General features: G+C 39.7%; 1 protein-coding gene across 1 annotated transcript; it reads left to right on the top strand.

Annotated features, from left to right (window-relative positions):
- Nucleotides 1-334: 334 nt before the first annotated feature.
- Nucleotides 335-20,921, top strand: LOC131152439 (uncharacterized). The gene is made up of 7 exons (XM_058104325.1): nt 335-1,127; nt 11,092-11,329; nt 11,590-11,780; nt 12,121-12,356; nt 19,155-19,398; nt 19,573-19,680; nt 20,498-20,921. The coding sequence occupies exons 1-7, from the start codon at nt 780-782 to the stop codon at nt 20,618-20,620; spliced, it is 1,488 nt and encodes a 495-aa protein (XP_057960308.1). The 5' UTR covers nt 335-779; the 3' UTR covers nt 20,621-20,921.
- Nucleotides 20,922-21,021: the final 100 nt, after the last annotated feature.

Genomic DNA, 21,021 nt, shown 5'->3' with positions numbered 1-21,021 from the left:
CCATCTTTCCTAACTTTTGCTTACACTTACCTAATTTAAATATGAGGATTGCTTTGAAAGTTCAGATCTAGATTATTAGAGCATCTGAGATCTCTATTTCTATACCAGTCACTCTCCACCATCAAATGATATACAGACTTCAAAACCATTCTTTTGATCCGGCAATCTTTCAAAAAAGTCAAGATGCTCTTCTTGTCAATTATAACACTATCCCTATCCCTTACGCACTCTGCATCGACAGCTACACCAGCAGCTGGGACCAACCCTCCATTTCTCACAACCAAACAAACAAACCCCCACCTTGAATCACCACATCAGTACCACGATCCTCCATATTCCTCACCAATGCAAATTCCCAATTCAACCCCCAACCCTATTTTCATCTTCACAGTGAACTGTGAAGATGGTATGTTAAGCTCAAACTTGGAAGTTGGAATTTTAAATCACAACAGAGCCTTTTTATGGAGTAAACATAAAACTTGGTCTTACATATGATGGTTTTGAATCCCACTCATTTCATTAGTCTTGGGCCTACGCTCCATATTAAATTCCAAACAACTCATAAAGACAGCGACAAGTGCAGTTATTAATTATTCTATCATGAGTGGCTCAACAGTCAGCTCCACGGGTGATTCCCAGAGGACAAAGGAGAGGAGGCGTTATTTTAAATGATTGATGAGTGACCGAGTTGCAGGAGGAAGCTGCATATGTCAAAGGTGAATTAAAATAGGAGAATAGAAACAGAAGAGGGAAAATGAGCTGTGAGCCTGTGGGGTCATATGCAGACTCGAACCTTCCATCTGAAAATGAAGTCTGAACAAATACAACCACTCCATCGAAGAGGGGAGAAGGATCCTCTTCCCCCTCTTTTCAGCAAGATCAAGTTTGAGAAAGACTGTCAAGCTATTATGGCTCCACGAGGTCCGAGACTGGTAGTGCCCATAGACCTGAAGAAGAAGCCGTGGGAGCAGAAGCTGCCTCTGCACAACCGGTGGCATCCGGACATACCCCCTGTTGCAGATGTTACAGAAGGAGAGTTTTTTAGAGTTGAGATGGTGGATTTCAGCGGCGGAGGTATAACTCAGGACTACTCTGCCCACGACATCAAACATGCCGATCCCTCTGTTGTGAGTTCCTCAGTTTCTTTTGTAGCATCATCATCTTATCAACTTATTGTCCTAGACGACAGGCACTAAATTGCATACAGCTCTTATCTGATAGAGACACCCACTTTGGACCCATCCTATGATGTCTTCTGCTACTTCTCTCAACTTGAACCCCTTATGGTTGCGAGTATTTATTTCTTTCTTTCCTTCGTAATAGTTCATACTGCAGTATATTATTTAACAAACTTGTTGAGACTTCCCTCTTTCTATATTTTCCTTTTCTCCGTTAATATTTTTATGCTTTGATTTGGGGCCAAGTTCAAATTTTCATTTTTCCTCCGGAATCTTGGCAACCAAACAAGTAATAGAAAATTTTCCTGTATGTTTCAAAAAATAATAGAAATTTTAATATGACTTTTCTTTCCGGACTGTTGGGATGTGGTTCGAGAGGATTTAATGATCTTCGATGAATTCTTTTCTAATGGAATTTTGGATAAAAGCATTAACTCAACTTTCATCACTTTGGCGTCTAAGAAGGAAAATAGATGATGTAGGACAGCAACAGAAATTTAGGAACAGAGAGGGAAGAGAAGATAGAATAAGGGAGAATAAAGAAGCTGCTGTGGAGGACAGATCAGAAATTTAGAGACAGCAGGGAACTGAACAGACATAAGAAGAGCAGAGAGAGAACAGATGGAGAAGGGAAGAAGGAGAAGGAAGGAGAGGAGAGGAGAAGAGGGAGAACCGAATGAGAGAGGGCAAAACAGTCTGCAATTTGATTCAGAATGATAACTGTTCAATAACTTACAAGCCCACTATTTATACCTACTACTAACTAAACACATATTTACATAAAAAACCCCAATAAAACAGGAAATTATATAATATCAATAATAACAACAAACCAAGCCTTAAGTCCCACTAAGTGGGATCGACTACATGAATCCTTTTCTGCCAACTTACGCGATCATTCGTAATTTCTTGTGACAAATTCAAAGTAACTTAATCCTTACTATCTCATTCCAAGTTATTTTAAGTTTATCTCTAACTCTTCTACACTACCATTCACAATAACTAATTCACTCTTCATCACTGGCGGTCTATTTGGCCTATGTTGCTGTTGTTTGCGGATGCGTAGCGGAAGCTCTCACATAAACTCACGAATTAATCAACAAACAAGTAGTGCAATCACTTAATGATGAACAATACAAAAGAAACAATCACTCAGTAATAGGAAAAATGAAAGCACAATCAAAAGACACAAGATTTACGTGATTCGGCAATTTGTCTATGTCCACAGGAGCAGCAACTCTGATTCTCATTATCATTTATGTCAAGCTTACAAATTAGGGTTACAAACATTGATTATATATGAACCCCAAGCGTACAGGAACCTTAAATCCTATCTAAACCATCTCTGTAGCAATCCCCAGAGGAAAATCCTCCAATCTACCCAATCTACTGGTCTCCCAATTTGAATTTCGTGACGTGCGCCAATCAAAATCGTTGACGATTTAGGTCAAACCGTCAACAGTCCGAAGCCAAGAAGTATACCTCTGCACACTTCCTGAAACCGTCAACGGTTATCACTCTTCCTGCAACCTTCTCTTTTGTTCCTTGCTTCATGATGTTTTCCTGGTGCATGCACTCCACTCAAAATATGAGCCACATCTCCAACAATCTCCACCTTGGCAAATATTACCACTTAGGAAATCCAAAAGCATAACCACTGCTCCACCCGAGACAGTAGATTGGGATCATCTCTCGTCTAGCACCTGAAGACGTTGATCAAGTTCAAGCAATGCTTGAACTTGTCCTTTGTGACCGGCTTCGTCGGCAAATCAACCGCATTGTCAAACGTATGAACCTTCTCAAGTAGAAGTTCTCTTGAAGCAACCAGTTCCCTGATCATGTGATACTGCACATCAATGTGCTTTGTCCTCGCATTGTACACCTGATTCTTCACCAAGTAGATGGCCCTCTGACTATCACACTGCAGCCGAACTCCACCTTGTTGAACACCCAGCTCCCTGACCAATCTCGTAAGCCACAATGTTTCCTTGGCAGCCTCCGCCACTATCATGTATTCCGAATCAGTAGTAAATAAAGTTACGAGCGACTGCACCATAGACCTCCAATAAATAGGTCATCCCATAAGGGTAAATACATACCCTATGGTAGACCTCCTATCATCCAAGTCTCTTGTGTAGTCAGCATCTACGTACCTTACCACTGACGAATTACTCTGTTGTCCACTGAACATGATGTCGTATCCGATTGTACCCCTCAAGTACCTTAGAATCCACTTGACTGCATCTCAATGTTGTCGACTCGGATTTGAGAAAAACTTGCTCACGACGCTGACAGTATGTGCCAAGTCCAACCTCATACACACCATGGCATACATCAGACACCCCACTACACTAACATAGGGGACCTTCGACATATCACAAACCTCATTGTCTGTCCTCAGGCATTGGATGGTAGACAGCCTGAAATGACTCGCCAAAGGTGTGCTCACCGGCTTAACATTAGTCATGCTAAACCTCTCTAGCATCTTCTCCACTTTTTTTTTTTTTTTCACATAGCCGCCTTGAGATAACCATAGTCTCCCTGCAGCTCTGTTCCTGCGAATCTTCATACTAAGTATGCTTTTGGCTCCACCCAAGTCTTTTATGTCTAACTTTTTTCCCAACAGATTCTTCAACCGATTCACCTCGATCATGTCTTTAGAAACAATTAGCATATCGTCAACATACAGCAACAGGAATATGAGAGACATGTCCTCAAGACTCCTCACATAGACACAGCAATCGTACTCACACCTCCTGTAGCCAATACGGGTCATATAGGCGTCAAACTTCTTGTACCACTGCCTCAGAGACTGCTTTAGCCCGTACAGTGACTTCTTCATATTGCAGACTAAGTGCTCCTATCTAGGTTGGCTAAACCCTTCTGGTTGTGTCATGTAAATCAGCTCCTCCAGATCACCATGAAGGAACTTCGTCTTTACGTCCATCAGCTACAGATGCATATCATGTTGCGCCACCAATCCCAACACTGCGCTGATGGAAGTGTGCCCGACCACAGGGGAGAAGATTTCATCATAATCTACTCCTTTCCTCTCCGAGTATCCCTTTGCTACCAAGCGAGCCTTGTACTTCTCTATTTCCTTTTTTGAAACAGCTTCCTTCTTCCTGTATACCCACTTGCATCCAATCGCCCGTTTCCCAGTTGGAAGATCCTCCAAGTCCCACGTCTAGTTCTTATGCAACGACTTCATCTCCTCCATCATAGCGCCCATCCAGCTACCTTTCTCCTGGCTATGCACGGCCTCCTGAAAGGTAGTAGGATCCCCACTGCTGGTGATAAGTGCATAAGACACCAGATCGTCAAAACCGTACTTGGGGGGTGGCCTAATGACGCGTCTGGGTCTGTCTACAGCTATGCTACGACGCGACTACTGGTCATCCGAGCTAGAACTCCCTGTGTTCTGAACATCGTCATCTCCACCCTAAGTTTCTAACTCCACCTGCACCGCCGGCTAATCTCTCAAGCTAGGACTCCCTACATGTCTACCCTGAGTCTCCAACTCCACCCGAATCGCATGCTCGTTGCTGCTGCGATTTTCCGACACCTATTTCTCTATTTCCTCCTGAGTACGAAGCAACATGGTTTTCTCATCGAAAATCACGTCCCTACTTATCACACCTTGTTTGCCACTAGATCCCACAGCTTGAACCCTTTCATGCCTTTCTGATATCCCAAAAAGGTGCACCGTCTAGATTTCACCTCAAGCTTAGATCTCTCCTCACCAGGAATATGCGCATAGGTTGGACACCCAAATACTCTAAATCCAGAGTAGTCTACCTCATTACCTGTCCGCACCTCCTCTGCAACTTTCCCATTCTATGATGCCCTTGGTGATCCATTTACTAAGAAACAAGTCATATTAACCGCCTCGGCCAAAAATTCATAACGAGCCTAGCATGCAACCTGAGGCACCAAGCCTTTTCAGCTTGGGTTTGGTTCATCCTTTCCACCACACCATTTTGCTGCAGTGTCCGGCGTACTGTAAAATGTCTCTTTATGCCATGCTACTCGCAGAACTCTCTGAAACTCAAGTTTGTGTACTCAGTTCCATTGTCTGTCTTGAGGAACTTGATTTTTCTCCTGGTCTGGTTTTCCACCTCAACTTCCACAGTTTAAACTTGGCAAACATCTCCGACTTGTGCCACATGAAGTAAACCCAGACCTTTCGTGAGTAATCGTCAATAAAGTTCATGAAATACACATGTCCCCCTCATGATGCCACTCTCACCGGCCCCCTAAACGTCCAAATGAATGTAGTCCAGTATCCTCTCCATCTTGTGCATGGCTGTCATGAACTGAACCTTGTTTTGTTTCCCAAACACACAGTACTTGCAGAACTCCAGCTTACATGATTTAACCCCCTTCAGAAGATTTCTCTTGTGAAGTTCCTTCATTCCACGCTCACCCATATGCCATAAACGCATATGTCACATAATGGTACTGTCAGACTCAAGACTCCACAGCTGCAGCTCTACCTACAACCGTTGTACCCAGCAAAGTGCATATATTACCCCGCACTCTCTATCCCTTCATCACGGTCAAAACGCCCTTACTCACCTTCATTACCCCACCTTCAGATTTGTAACTAAACCCGTTACAATCCAAGGTGTCTAACGAAACCAAATTCTTCCTCAACTCTGGTATATGCCTCACATCACTCAACGTCCTCACCACACCATCGTACATCTTGATTCTGACATTCCCCATTCCAATCACTTTGCACGTAGCATCGTTCCCCATCAAAACGGAACCAGAACTCACCACTCTATACGTAGTGAACCAATTCTTGTTGGGCATCATATGATAAGAACACGCCGAGTCCAAGATCCAAGAATAACTCATCCGACCCAAATGAAACCGTCACCATTCCCAAAGTCTTCTTCTACTACATTCACTGCTTGAAGATCCTTATTTGCTTTTAGCATTCCCTTTCTTCCTTTCTAGACACTCAGGTTTTACGTGCCCCTTTTTCCCGCACTTAAAACACCGCACGTCCTAACTCTTCCAAGATTTGGACCGAGCCCTATGATTGCTCGATCCACCCTAAAAGTTGCTCCTCCCACGATCCTGATATCCCTTCACCACAAGCCCTTCACCATGTGAACCCTCATCGCTGGCCTTCTTCCTTTGATGGAACCTCAGCAATGCACTTGTGATATCCTCCAACTCCAAGGTTTCTTTCCCTCAAGTCAGCGTCGTAACCAGGTTCTCGTACGTATGAGACGTCAGTAGGGAATTCAGTAGTATCAATGTCTTATCCTCTTCCTCGAACTTCACCTCAACTCGCTTCAAATCACTAATGATCTAATTGAATGTGTTGATGTGCTGAGTCAAGTCCAAACCTTCTGTCATCTTAAGTCAATAAAGCTTTTACTTAAGATACAACTTGTTCATAAGCAACTTAGACATGCACCAGCTTTCAAGTTTCAGCCAAACTGCTGCCGGCGATTCCTCATCCATGACGTATTACATCACGTCATCGATCAGACAATGCCGAATAATGGACACAACCTTTACTTCTAGCTCCTTCAAACTTACGTCTTTCATATCGTCCGACTTCTTTCCGTATAGAACCTTCACCATCCCTTACTGCACTAGCAAGTCCTTCAACCTCCTCTATCAAAGCTCGAAATTTCCAGTTCCATTGAACTTCATCGAAGAGACCCTAACCATTGAGAACCAATAGCTCTGATACCAATTGTTGTTCGCGGATGCGCAGCGGAAGCTCTCACACAAACTCACGAATTAATCAACTAACAAGTAGTGCAATCACTCAATGATAAACAATACGAAAGAAACAGTCACTCAGTAATGAAAAAACCCAAAGAACAATCAAAAGACACAAGATTTATGTGGTTCAGGAATTTGCCTATGTCCACGGGAGCAGCAACTCTGATTCACACTATCAATTATGTCAAGCTTACAAATTAGGGTTACAAACATTGATTATATATAAACCTCAAGCATACAAGAACTTTAGATCCTATCTAAACCATCCTTGTAGCAATCCCCGAAGGAAAATCCTCCAATCTATTGGTCTCCCGATTTGAATTTCGTGACGTGCGCCATTCAAAACCATGAACGGTTTAGGCCAAACCGTCAACGGTTTGAAACTGAGAAGTATACCTCTGCACACTGCCTAAAACCGTCGATGGTTACCCTCTTCTTGCAGCCTTCTCTCTTGCTCCTCACTTCACGGTGCTTTCTCGATGCATGCGTTCCACTCAAAATATGAGCCACATCCCCAACAGTTGCAGATGTCCAAACCATCTGAGTCGTCCCTCCCTTATCTTATCTTCTACAGGAGTTATGCCTAACTTACCGCAAATATGTTCATTTCTTAGTTTATCTTTTAATTTTATGCTACTCATCCACCTTAACATTCTCAACTCAACAACTTTTACTTTTTGGATATGTTCTGTTACACAATTTCCTAAATTTATGCCTAAGATAGGTGTGTCAAATGGGCAGCCTATAAAATGCCGGCAATCCTCCATAATAGGTGTATTAAAGCTGCTAATTTTCAACATACTAGTTTAGTGACTAGTATGTGTAAGATCATTGCAAAGGTTTTACTAGGTAAGTTAAGTTCTATCAATGGTGATTCTATTTCGGAGGCTCAAAGTGTTCTTGTGGGGAATAGGCAGATGAGGTTGTTGTGGCCCATAGAAGAAGAGTTAAGGGGTTTGTTTTTTAGTAGACTTTATAAAGGCTTATGATCAAGTAAGTTGTAATTTCCTTGATAAATTCATTTTAAGGAAGCGACTGGTGAAAGGTGGCAGTCTTGGTTAAGGGGGATGTTTATCTAATGCTTCTTTCTCTATCGTTATTAATGGAGAGTCTAAATCTTGGTTTAGGGCTTCAAGGGGTTTAGGCAAAAGATCCTATTTCTCCTTTTTTTTGTTTGTTCTTGGGGTAAATCTTTTGAATAGATTGGTTTACAAGGTTGTAGAAAAAGTTGAGAGGGATTGGCATGGAACTGAGGGGGTTGTGGTTTCTCATCTTCATTTTGCAAATGATATTATCTTCCAGTGGGAAAATCATGGGGAGTCTCTTTTAAATGTGCTTAGTATTTTGCAATTGTTTAAGAGGGTCTCCACTTAAAAAATAAATTTTGGAAGAGTGGATTAGCTTGTATGAACTTTAATCGGGTGTGGTATTCTTGATTGGCCTCTAATTTATTTAGGTGTGTAGGTCATAATCCTAAGACGAATGGATTTTGGGATCCTATGGTGGAGAACGTGTCTAAGATGTTGGATGGGTGAAAGGGTGCTTTATTTTTGTAGGTGGCCATATTAGCATCATTTATGTGTGTCTTGGAGGAATCTTCCCTTTGGCATAAAAATATTAAAATTTGGCTTATAGGGCAATGGGTGGGATGCTTTAAGATGTTCTTGTGAACGTCCTCGGAACTATATTTCACATTTATATCCTTTCTTCATTCCTTACTTTAATTTTATTATGGGGAATGGGTATATCACTTGGTTTTGGGAAGACATTTGGGTGGGGGTTTCTTCGCTTAGCACATCTTTTCCCATTTGTATATATTGTCCTCTTTGCACAATGAATCTATTTCTTCATTCTTTATTTCAAATGGCTAGATTATCTTGGGGTTTCCATTTTCATAGGGCTCTTAATGACAGGAAGGTGTTGGAGCTTGCCCCCTCATTAAATTTGTTGGGGGGTAGGTTTCTTTCCAAGAGGAGGGACTATCGTTTATAGATTTTTGATTCTTCTAGTGAGTAATTTGTAGGTCTTTTTTTAGCATTTAAACAATAAAAACTAGTCTTTCGCTCTTCATAGCTCTATATGGAAGGGTAAAGTCCCCTCAAGGATTAAGGCTTAGTAGAGTCAACACTAATAATCTTTTGCAAAGTAACGAGTCTAAGAGGCCTTTAAGGATTTATCTTGATGTTTGTTCTCTTTGTTTTGAAAGTTCTAAATTTGTTTCTCAATAATTCCTTCCTTTATCCTTTTCATGGAGGGCGTGGAATAATCATTTTGGCTTGGAGAGAGTTGGGTCTATCTAGAGTAGATGGAGGATTTTTCAGACATCATTTTCAGGTTTTGGGAGAAGGGGAGCTTCGACACAATGATAAGGTTGTCGCTGTGTGACCTGGAGGTCACGGGTTTCAGGCGTGGAAACAGGAACAGCCTCTTGCAAAAATGTAAGGTAAGGCTGCGTACTATAGACCCATTGTGGTCCGCCCCTTCCCCGGACCCCTCATACACGGGAGCTTTGTGCACTGGGCTGCCCTATTTTCAGGTTTTGGGAAGGGTAAAGATAGTTTGGTGATGTGGAGGTGCGTGGTTTCTTCAGTATTGTCGGGGATTTGCTTGAAGTGGAATGCCTGTATTTTTTACAGGAAAGAGGATGTCTTCCATTGTGCTTTGGGATAGGATTTAGTATCTGGCCTCCTCGTGGGCTTTTGCAGGAGGATGTATCAAAGGAGTTTCTTTTCTGATTTACAGTGTTAACTGGCTGGCTGTGCTGTTTTGATTTCTTCATTTTATTTATTTATTTTTTTGTTCTTGTATCTTTTGAAGAGAATTTTTTATGCTCCTTGTTGTACTTCTTGTTCTCCTTAATAAAATATCTTCTTTTTCAATAATTATATATATATATATATATATATTTTCAAAGTGGCATGTTCTGTATTTTATATATATATATTTAGTCTTCTATACTGTCATATAATATTGTTTAATGATCATACAAAGCTTAAAACAGTTAAGATTGCCTCAGGTTTCAGGAACCCACAATCATGCTCAACTTAAGTTCAACAATTAAAGCATTAGCTAAGTTTGTGCTCAATATAAAATTTTTCAAATCAAATTAGATTTAACCGCCCAATCGGAAAAATTGGGTGCTACCATAAATTTGAGTTTCGCATTATGTCAATTCAACTTGACTTGAATACACCCCTCTTTTAACATACAATGTCCGGTAATCCAGCTTTAGCCATGCCAATAAAGCTCTTTAGTACCAGGATTCAGAAGCTTCTCATAAGAACTCCCAATTTTACAATGTTTGGGTTTGTCGAGTAACGAGTAAAAGTCTAGCATGTCTTTCCATAAGTTGTCAAAGACCATTAGGAAAAAGATAAACATGACAACTATTTGTCAGCTACTATTTGTAGTCAGCCTCCTCCGATAATGAATAGATGCTATTTCAATAACCTAAGCCATGACAAATATTTCCATGGCTCCACCAACTCCAAGAGTAGTGGTGTGAATAGACCTGAAGAAGAAGCCATGAAAGCATATGCTCCTGCACAGCTGTTGCATCCTCAACTTCCCCATTTCAGAGGTCAAAGCTACCGCAATCTTTAAAATAGAAACAGTGGACTGGGACAGGAGGTGCAATTAGGGATGATTATTCAATTTATGTAAAAATCATAGACCTCTCTGCTGAAGTGCAATCTTCTCCTTATTCACTGGAGAATTTTCTCTGGTCTAAATCCAGAGATGATAGGCCCTTGTGGTTATGACCGCATAATTAACTCTACAAGAACTTCAAAACAACAAGCAAAGAATAACAAAATCACACTGTGTGACTCAGGGGAAAAACTCTTATACACCATAAGCGAGTCTTGTTGCAGATAATGAGATCCCTTTCTTGATATATAACCTGATTAGAAGACAACAGGCTAAAGACTACCAAAGAAACCCATCAGCAGTCTTCTACTTGAAAACTGTTGCAAACCCGTGTACCCCTTGTCTCTGGGTTTTTGGAATTAAAATCTCATGGTATATTCAAGGTTGTTGGAGGGCGCAAGGTGAGCTATTCTCCTTGTCATATGTTCTATTTTGATCCCTCCAAAAAAAATAATTAAAATTAAAAGTTTATTTTTAAATTTTTTTTATTCTAATCATTCTGGAAACTGGCCAGGCTCATTATCTCAGTGGACCAATCAGAGTTTTGGACGAAGATGGTGTTCCAGCCAAGTCTGGTGATCTTCTAGTAGTTGAAATATGCAACCTGGGACCCCTCCCTGGAGATGAATGGGGCTATACAGCAACATTCGACAGGGAAAATGGAGGAGGTTTTTTGACTGACCACTTTCCCTGTGCAACCAAAGCTATCTGGTATTTCGAAGGAATATATGCCTATTCTCCTCATATACCAGGTCATGCCACTACCTCTCCTTTTTTACTTTTGCCAACTCTTTGCCTATAAGAATCAATTTTGCTATTGTTTCCATGGCAACATGTATTACATATTATGCCACACAGAAGCACAAATGACTTGATGATCAAGTTGTGATCTGTTTGGAAGTTCAAACACTTGGTGGAAAAAATTAATTATGCTCAATAAGTAATGTAATTGTTCTAAAATATCATTATCACTTAATTCTGCGCCAGCTGTCTGGATAAATATGCATTGCAGGTGTACGGTTTCCTGGTCTGTCTCACCCAGGAGTAATTGGAACTGCACCTTCAAAGGAACTACTGGATATATGGAATGAAAGGGAGAGAGAACTAGAAGAAAATGGTCCACAGTCTCTGAAACTTTGTGAGGTTTTGCATTCACGACCGTTGGCAAACCTGCCAACAACCAAAGGTTGCCTCCTTGGAAAGGTAGGAAAGCAGAATACTTCTGCTTTCAATCCGCGTGTGGTTATCTTCCTTTTGATTTAAATTCTCTTCCATTTCAACATACAATCCAAATTCTCAATTGCCACCAACTCAAAGATATTGGGCCTTGGTGGCCATTTTGCATTAGGATGATATGTGACAGCAAATGCAAGCATATGGCAATTTCAGAATAAACGTGAACAGTCAAATTGGAACTGTACCAGCTTCTTACTAGTAGGAAAAAGTTATATTTTCAATATAAACAAGAACAGATGAGATTGGAACTCTACCAGCTTCATACTTATGGGAAACAGTTGTACTAACTGGTTGCAGTTCTGTACAGATCGAAGCAGGAACTCCTGAATGGGAAAAAATCGCTAGGGAAGCTGCAAGAACAATTCCAGGAAGAGAAAATGGAGGAAATTGTGACATCAAAAATATCAGTAGAGGTTCAAAAATATACCTCCCAGTTTTTGTCGATGGAGCAAACTTTAGCACTGGGGATATGCACTTTTCTCAAGGTGATGGAGAAATATCACTCTGTGGAGCAATTGAGATGAGTGGCTTTCTCGAGCTCAAGTATATTTCATATCTTATCACTTGAAATTGTATATCTGTGTAAAAAACTTTACCCCACACAAGGAATCCAATAAAAAAAATCCGAACATTGGTATCTTAGAATATCACCTGCGTGCTACGCGCTGTTTGCATGCGTCAATCATTTCAATTGCACATTAGGATTACTTCACTATCCATTTTTTTTCGGGGGGTGGGGGGGTGGTGGGAGAGTTGTTGAGGAAGAATGGGTGGGTACAAATTTATTGCTCGGCTGGGCCTAAGTGAGTGCAAATCCATTATATGGAAAGAGGGCAGAAACGAACATTCAAGCCTTATCTGGTGCAAAACATCCAGTACTCCAGCAAAAAAGAGTTCACCCCAAAGAATCTTCAATTTTCAATGTTCTGTATACAATATTTTTCTTCAAATTCCTTCTGCTTCTCTCCCCCCAAAAGCATCAGACTGGAGCCATTTTCCAAGCACTTCTCATGCCCAAGTCAGTGTTACTGATTTTCCAGCTGTGAAGAGCTACAGATGCATTGCTTGGCACTGCTACAGATACATTGGTTGGCATAATCCACCTGACTCCAAATTAATGCCAAACGAATTCCCTCAATTCCTTGGTCTTAAAACAGCGAAGGAGAAGATGATCTATCAGTACTCTCCTCCTATTTCCTTACAGATGTAGTACCAGCTAATATGGGGTTGATCATATACCCCCTTTAGTATTGCATCCCAAGGAAGGGAAGACACTTTCCTAGGAACTACTGACCTACACACATCTTTCCAAGGAAGGAAGGCCTCTGTCCTGCTCCTTGCATTGATAAGGTTGTAAAAAGAATAAACCATATATATATATATATATATATATATATTCCTTCCGTCTTATAGTATACTAACTGCTGGACCTTAATTTGGTCTTAAGGTCATCCAATAAAGCCATCACATCACTCACAACACTACATGTGGTTCACATGATGAAATCGAGGCGGAGGAATCGAATGAAGGCAAAAATGGAATCAATGTTTAAATGCAATACTGCCTTTGGATACTCATGAAAAATTACTTTCAAAATTACCATTCTATTTCCTTCTGATGTTTGTTAACCTTGAAGACTGGATAGAATGGGCTGAAAACTAAGTCATTTTTTGAAAATGCCCCCAATGCTCTTCTTCCTTTTCTTCCTTCTTCCTCTTCTTCTTCTTTTTTTTTTCTTTTTTTGTGGCAATGTTTTAAGTATAAACTTTTACCATAGAAAATTTCTAACCAATTAATCAACTCAAAATTTTTAGAAAAAATTAGACTATTTCTCCTTTTAAATTAGACATCCCACATTCTCACCTGCAAATTACACGATGCAGAGTAGACAGTTATACGAACTCATTCATCCCAACTAATGATGCACAAGCAACCTCATGCACTCCCCTATCTTTGCCTGTACACAGCATTTCTCATGGCTTGGGAATCCTCCCTTCCTTCTCTTTTGTTTCCTTCCCAGCACTTAAACTTCCTAATCCACTTAGTTGGGTCAGCTCAGTATCATCAGCTTCCTGAAACACTTCTCTGTCTTGCCTTCATGCCAAACAGAACTCATAGAAATCCAACTTAAAACCCAGTGAGCATCTTGCCTAGAATGCAAATCCATCTATGAAACTGTAATGATGAGATTAGAATTGAGGCCTGAACTCCAATTCCATTTTGACCCTGATTTGGGAAAACAAATGCCACATAATTTCTCTTCTAAGATTGAAATTCCACACTGCTCCATACTCTCCTGGGATAAGACATATGAAGCCAGCTCATTTTTGTTTGTGATCAAATTGAATAAAACTAGGTAGCAACAACACTGGGTAAGAGTTCTTTAGCAGCTCATTCCCACACCACATCCAGAATCTAAAACGATTATCATTGCTAATCTAAAAGCTAATAAATTTTGAGAACTGCACTTCCCTTTGTAATCCCTTTGGAAACACCAATTCCATAAGAAGTGTTAACCGCCCCAGTGAACCAGCCCTCTTCAGTTTGCAAAGTTTTTCATTATCTTTTTCCAGAGCCCCCCCACCCCTCTCCAAAAAAAAATAAAAAATCTTTGCAACTATCTCCATAACAATTAAACCAAGACCAAGAGTATTTGATCAACCAATTCCAGTTAACTAGGTGGATTTTCTCATCCTTGTTTGGGCTGCCCCAGAGCAAATCCCACAAAGTGTTTTCCATTTTTTGGCAATAGCTGAACTCATAGTAAAAAGAGACATAAAATAGGTGGGAAGGTTAGCCAATGCACTTGCGATCAGCGTGAGTTTTCCTCCTTTGAAAAGGATAAGCCTCTATCGGACTTGCTTCTCTCAGATGTCTCAACCACTCCACAAACCTAAAAGAAGCAGTATTCCCAAGTATTGTGTTGGGAGTTTACCAATTTTGCAGCCTGAGATTGTGGCAAGACTATTTCCATTCTGGATCCTTCCAACAGCAAATATCTCACTCCTATTATGATTCTCAGAACTAATAAAGCTTCAAACTGCAAGAAAACACATATAAGGTAGCCAATCTCCACTTTATCCACACAACTGAAGATGATTGCTCTTGTCAGCTAAGAGCAGATGAGATGTATCTAGTATGAACTAGTAGCACTTAGCAACGAAGCCTCACTTCACTGTTTAGCTAAGAATATGAGTTGGGGCTTCTAGGACCAGAATAAAGCAATAAAGGGAGATGTAAAATTTAATCCACTTTCACCAAACTTACAAAATCCATTATATGCAACAAGTACAAAAGGAAATCCTGGTGGACATTATCATAAGCCTTTTCCATATCCATTTTGAATATCATGCAGGCTCTCTGCTTCAAATTCTCAACTCCACACTCATTGGCAACTAAAAAATGGCATATTGAGAATCTATTCCCAGCTATTAAAGCATTACAAGTATTAGGGGTGAGCAAAATTCGGTGAAAACCAAATTACCCAAATTAACATATCCAATTCAGTCAGTTCGGTTGGGTATTGATTTTAGGGGAAATTCAGTTTTTGGTTTTTGGTTCGGTTTGGGGTGATTTTAATTTCGGTTAACCAACCTTTATAATAGTTAAAAATATATAAATATATATATATATATATATAACTCTAACTGGGCGAGGGATAGGGATTTCATTAGGGTTCCATACTTCAAACTCCACTCCAGCCTCCTCAAGTGCCACTGGACCAGGATCTGCCGTCGCCTCGCCCTCCCCGCCACCTCGCCCTCGCTGTGACCTTCCAACTATGAATCCTTTCTTTTTTCAATCATTACAGTTTTTTTGCATCAAACCCCGCTCGCTTTTGCTAGCAAACACAGCTCAGTTTCTTCATGATCTTGATCATCAAGTGGGATCCCAAATCTGTCCCTGGAAGCTGAAGAACGAATCTGACTCTGTGTTGTTGGATTTCAAATAGAGAAAGAGATGATGAGTGAAGGCTTTGATGCATTCTGGAACTGGGAAGTAGGTGGGTTCTTCTTGAACTCTTGATTTTTTTTATTTATGTTTGATTTTTGTTCTTTTTGGTTGAAAAGAAAATGAAAGAAAATTGTGGGTGCTGTGTTTCGGAGGGTGAGGAGTCTGCTGAGCCAAATGGTATATTGTGCTAAGTAGTGTGTGGGTTGTGGAGTTTTATGTTTTCCCAGTGTCAAAGTCGTTGTAAATTTTAGATTCACTTATTAATTAGCTTCCATTTCCTAAATTTTTTCAGCAACCGAACAGAGTGTATAAAGGAAAATTCAGTTAACCGAATTAACCAAAAATTTGGTTCGGTCGGGCAATAGTCGGTTAACAAAATTAATTTGGTCCGTTAGTTATGCAAAATTGTTAACCGAAAAAATTCGATTAATTAGGTTAATTGACTAAATTGCCCGAACCGACCGAATGCTCACCCCTAACAAGTATCCTTGACTTCTTTCCCAACCAAGTCCATGAATCTAAAGGTTAGCACTTCAGCTAGCAACTTGTAGAATAGGCAGCAATGGATCTGTGGGTTATGCCATGGCAGTCAAAGATGCATTTAGAGGAGGGTTCATCATGGTTTCTTGTTTTGTATAGTAGGGGGTGTGGTTGGGGTTGGGGTTGGGGTTGGTTTTGAATGTCTTAGTAGGGGTGACAAAACGGGTAGAAACCCGACGGGTGACCCATGACCCCGCCCGTTTAAATCGGGTTTGGGTTTAGTAGAAGTGACCCGTTTATAAACGGATCAACCCGAACCCGACCTGTTTAATAAACGGGTTAGGCGGGTTTGGGTTGGGTACCCACCGGATGACCCGCTTAATTTGATATATATAAACATGTATGTATATTACATTAAAAAATATTAATTAAAAAATATGTCACTTTATATAAAAATATTTTAAAAATTAAAAATAAATAAATTATATTTTTAAATAGGTTCTTAACGAGTACCCGTTTATGGCCCGTTTATTAAATGGGCGATTTTGGATTTATATGTTAGTCACCTGTTAGTAAACGGGTCAACCCCCCTACCCGTTTACAGCCTCAGTACAGGATGACGATTGATATGATGTTGCCTGATGGGCGATGCAGCGCATCTGCCATGGTCACAATAGGTTGGTCATAAGGATGGCTGGATCATGATTTTTGGTAATGGCATGATTTTTGGTAATGGCGAGTGAGCAATCTTTGCCTCTCTTATGGAAATGTGTTGCGACAACTATCTAAAACCGCTTTCCTCGTTTTCAGAAATTGTGGAAATGTGTTGCCAGTTTTTATTTTTTCTATCAACAAGCAACGAAAACAAACATATTCCACTACTTTGTTTTGGTACATTCCACTACTTTGTTTTGGACATTCCACTACTTTGTTTTGGCACTAGTTCACAACAAAAAACAAGAAATGGAAAATGAAAGCAATACCAAACAATCACTTAATTTTTCCTACCAGCCACAAACAGGTGACTCCACAGCCGGCTCTTACCTTTAAAACCTCACCTTACTCCACTGATATTTGCCCACTTTCCTCTGTCCCAAACTAACTAAAATGCTAACACCCTAGCGAATGACATAATGATACAAACATACTGAAACACAACAAATTTTTGTTCCAGCTAAATCTAGCAGTCCTAAGTTTTGATTCAATATTTTTCACATAAAATTTTTTTATTAGTTAAAATAGAGAATTATCCCATACTTCCCATCCTATGTCATTCAATCTGCTGTCAAAAGCATAATCTAATCCTGCATCCACTGGTAAAATAAAATTTTCACAAAAGAAAATCTCTTCTATATTTTGAAACACATCAACATCCTCCCCAAAATACAAGTGTCATTACATATTTTTCACCAATACATCTATTTAAGTATAACCCTAATATTCCACATATTAGAGCATGTGCCGTACCACAATCCTGTTCCCGTTCCCGTTCCACGAACCGGAATGCTCCACGTTCTAGGTAACATTGCTCTCTCCGATGCTAAGCCTATTGAGATTGGAGGCATTCAACTCACATCCCTTTACCAGATCCTGTAAACCTTTCACAAATTTTGCCAACTTCCTCCTTCAGCCCTTGAGGAATAAAGAATGAATACTCCTCACTAAACCTGTCTCTCTCTCCCAGAGAAATCCACCAACCCAAGACAGCTGAATTGCAACAACATAGTTGAACGGACCAAATCTTTACTTCTGAACATCCCTGCTCAGACGAGACTACACCAAGGAAGATCTTTGCAGAATCCATTGTATTGCCATCAAAGGTGACCTCACCCAATGAGTTCTTGCTAACAGATAACCAAAACATTACAAAGTTCAAATCCTGTTCATGATATAAGATGAAACTCTCAGTTTTGGAAAGGTTGTCATTCAAGAGTTTTCACTCACTTTAAAGCGTTCTTTAATCCTTTTATCCAGATAAATGACTGAATTTTGCTAACCCTAGTTTAGCTGCCAAATCTGACTTCGCAAACCCATTGTGCAAGCCCCAACCATGAAAGCATAGAAGGGGCACCATTTGAGCAAATGCGCAAGGCTTACCGTATAAGTTTTCCTTTCAGAAGTCGTAGTATTTTAGAGATTTTTGAAGTACATTTTGTCTTTAGGCAAGCCTCAATTGCACTTTAATGACATTGCATGAAGCTAACATTAATGAATCCGCAATAAACCAAGAGAGATTACTTGCACTAATTCAGGTATAGACCCAAAGAGACAATTTCAGCCAGGAGCTACAAACATCAAGGCAAACATGTAAGGAAGTTGTTACTAAAATTGGTCAAGACAAGTTAGCATTCTCACAAAAGAGACATCCACACAATGAATAGCGCCAGCAATGTGATTTATGACAACATTGTTTCAGTCAAATCTCAAGGAATACAGGGAGAAATAATATCAAGATTCTAAATTAAATTCAAACTCACAGCAAAATATTCCATAAAAATACCATCCCATCAACAGTGATTGTATCAGAGCTTTTCTCTCAAAACCTAAGTAAGCTTCTCACAAGAAGGATCACTTGACAGCAAAAAATCTAGCCATATGAATATCCAGAGAGAGTTCTAAACCACAATGTAAGTATGAAGTCTCTTTCTTTTCTGGTACTCTATGTTATAAAAATATTTTACTAAATATCTTGTCCTCTCAAATGCCTTTGTCCACTACATACCAATGTCTTGTATAATTTGGTCAAACCATTTGACTTCATTCATTATACAATAAATCAGCTCAGTTACTTCAGTTATTCCGTTCATTTGACTTGATTCATTATTCAGAATATCAGCTTAGCTACTTCAATTATTCCAATAATTTCAAAATTTGTTGAAGGAAATTTCATTTGCTACCTTTTGCCAGGTGTGAAATTATAAGGGGCGGCATGAAAGAGTACCTTACACCAATGGGACCCACACCCCTCCATGTGAACCCAATATTTGAGATAGGCCCTGTTGAGCCAAGATTCTCAGAATGGTTGGTATTTGAGGGCATTAGCATTGATGAGAATGGGAGGCAGCACTACCTTGATGCAACCATTGCTTACAAGCGTGCAGTACTCAATGCCATTGATTACCTCTCCAAATTTGGGTACTCCAAAGAACAGGTAAAAAAATACTCCCAGAGTTGCACAGATATATGAACTGACACAAGCACAAGCATGCAATATGTATGTACACACATACATATGTATGTGTACCTGCGCTCTTGTTAGTCGTTCTGAGTGGTAGGGATTCATTTTGCTACATAATTGACCTGAAATATATAATGTTTCTATCAGATGTATCTTCTACTATCATGCTGCCCCTGTGAAGGAAGAATTTCAGGAATAGTTGACTCCCCTAATGCTGTTGCTACCCTTGCAATTCCAACAGCTATTTTTGACCAGGTAATTAATCCCCATATTTTTTTCGTGGAACTTAAAGTAACATATGACATATTCTGGTAGAACCTAGAAATCCTTCCATTTTCACCAAACTCCATTTTCAACTGACCTCATTAACTTTGTAAAAAAGAAAATGAGAAGAAAAATATACAAATATTATCTACTTCTACACATTCCCATAATTTATCAGATAAAATTTTTTTTATGATGAAGCAAAAGAAATAACAATACAGAAGTCGAATATGCAAATATGCTTTACCTTCATCAATTGATTTAGCTTTAAGTAACCCATAGTGCTATTCATCCACCCATCTAACAAATTTAAGTGATCACAGTACTAGGTGTGTCTGGTTGGTTTTATCTAATGTAATGGCAAGAAATTTGTGTTAAGAACCTAGTGTAATTAAAAATAAGGACACATATCAGGAGTCAAATGCATGCAGCTATAATCATTTCATGCTACATCTAGAAGTCATAGGATTCACAATTGTGAACAATGTTTGGTTCAAATGTTAATTTATAACATGAAAATAGAGACCCTTGCTCATTACTCATTTCTCAATAGACCATTCACAAGCATCAAGATATCTATTAACTTATTGCACTTCTAAACCAACTAAACTTCATTAGTTAAGAATTTCAGATTATGCTTCTTACCTGATGCTAGTTAATTCTACTTCAATTGATCAAGGGTCAACTTGGAATCAATTTTATTAACCTCATCTGCACTGAAGTTGTTTGGTGAATAAGGAGTCAGTGTTGGAATGTGAGACATGTTTGCTTTCATATTTCTTGGAAGTTAACAATTGTGGATGCACAGGATGTTCGTCCAAAGACCAACAAAGTACCAGTTGGGCCCCGGGTAGTAAGAAATTCAGATGTCCTCAAATGCCCTTATGATGGAAGCTTGCCCATTACAAAGAACCCAAGTGCCACAAAATAACCATTATCAAGACAACTAAGTGGAAGAAGCAAATAATGGAAGCTTATGATGGAAGCTTGCTCATTACAAAGAACCCAAGTGCCACAAAATGACTCTTATCAAGAGAACTAAGAAGAAGAAGCAAATAAGTCGAATTCCATTTATTATTTTAATGTATGTTGTTGGCCCACTTCTTTAACAGCTTAAGCTTTTGGGTTAAAGTGGAGTTTAACATTGAATTAGGGCTCCAGTCCTTCAAAGCTCTTGGTTCAAATCTCATTACCTAAAATATAATGTTACGTAATGTTGTTTCTCTCTAAAATGCTGTTTGTTGACAGCTGCCGGAGTGGGTGGTAGCTTGGTATATACATTATTGGCCCATCCCTAAGCTTTTGAGACTAAATGGTGATTTAAGAGCATCT

Source organism: Malania oleifera, chromosome 1 (assembly GCF_029873635.1).
Source record: "Malania oleifera isolate guangnan ecotype guangnan chromosome 1, ASM2987363v1, whole genome shotgun sequence".
NCBI classification, from domain to species: Eukaryota; Viridiplantae; Streptophyta; class Magnoliopsida; order Santalales; family Ximeniaceae; genus Malania; species Malania oleifera.
This window is presented reverse-complemented; position numbering and strand designations above follow the sequence as displayed.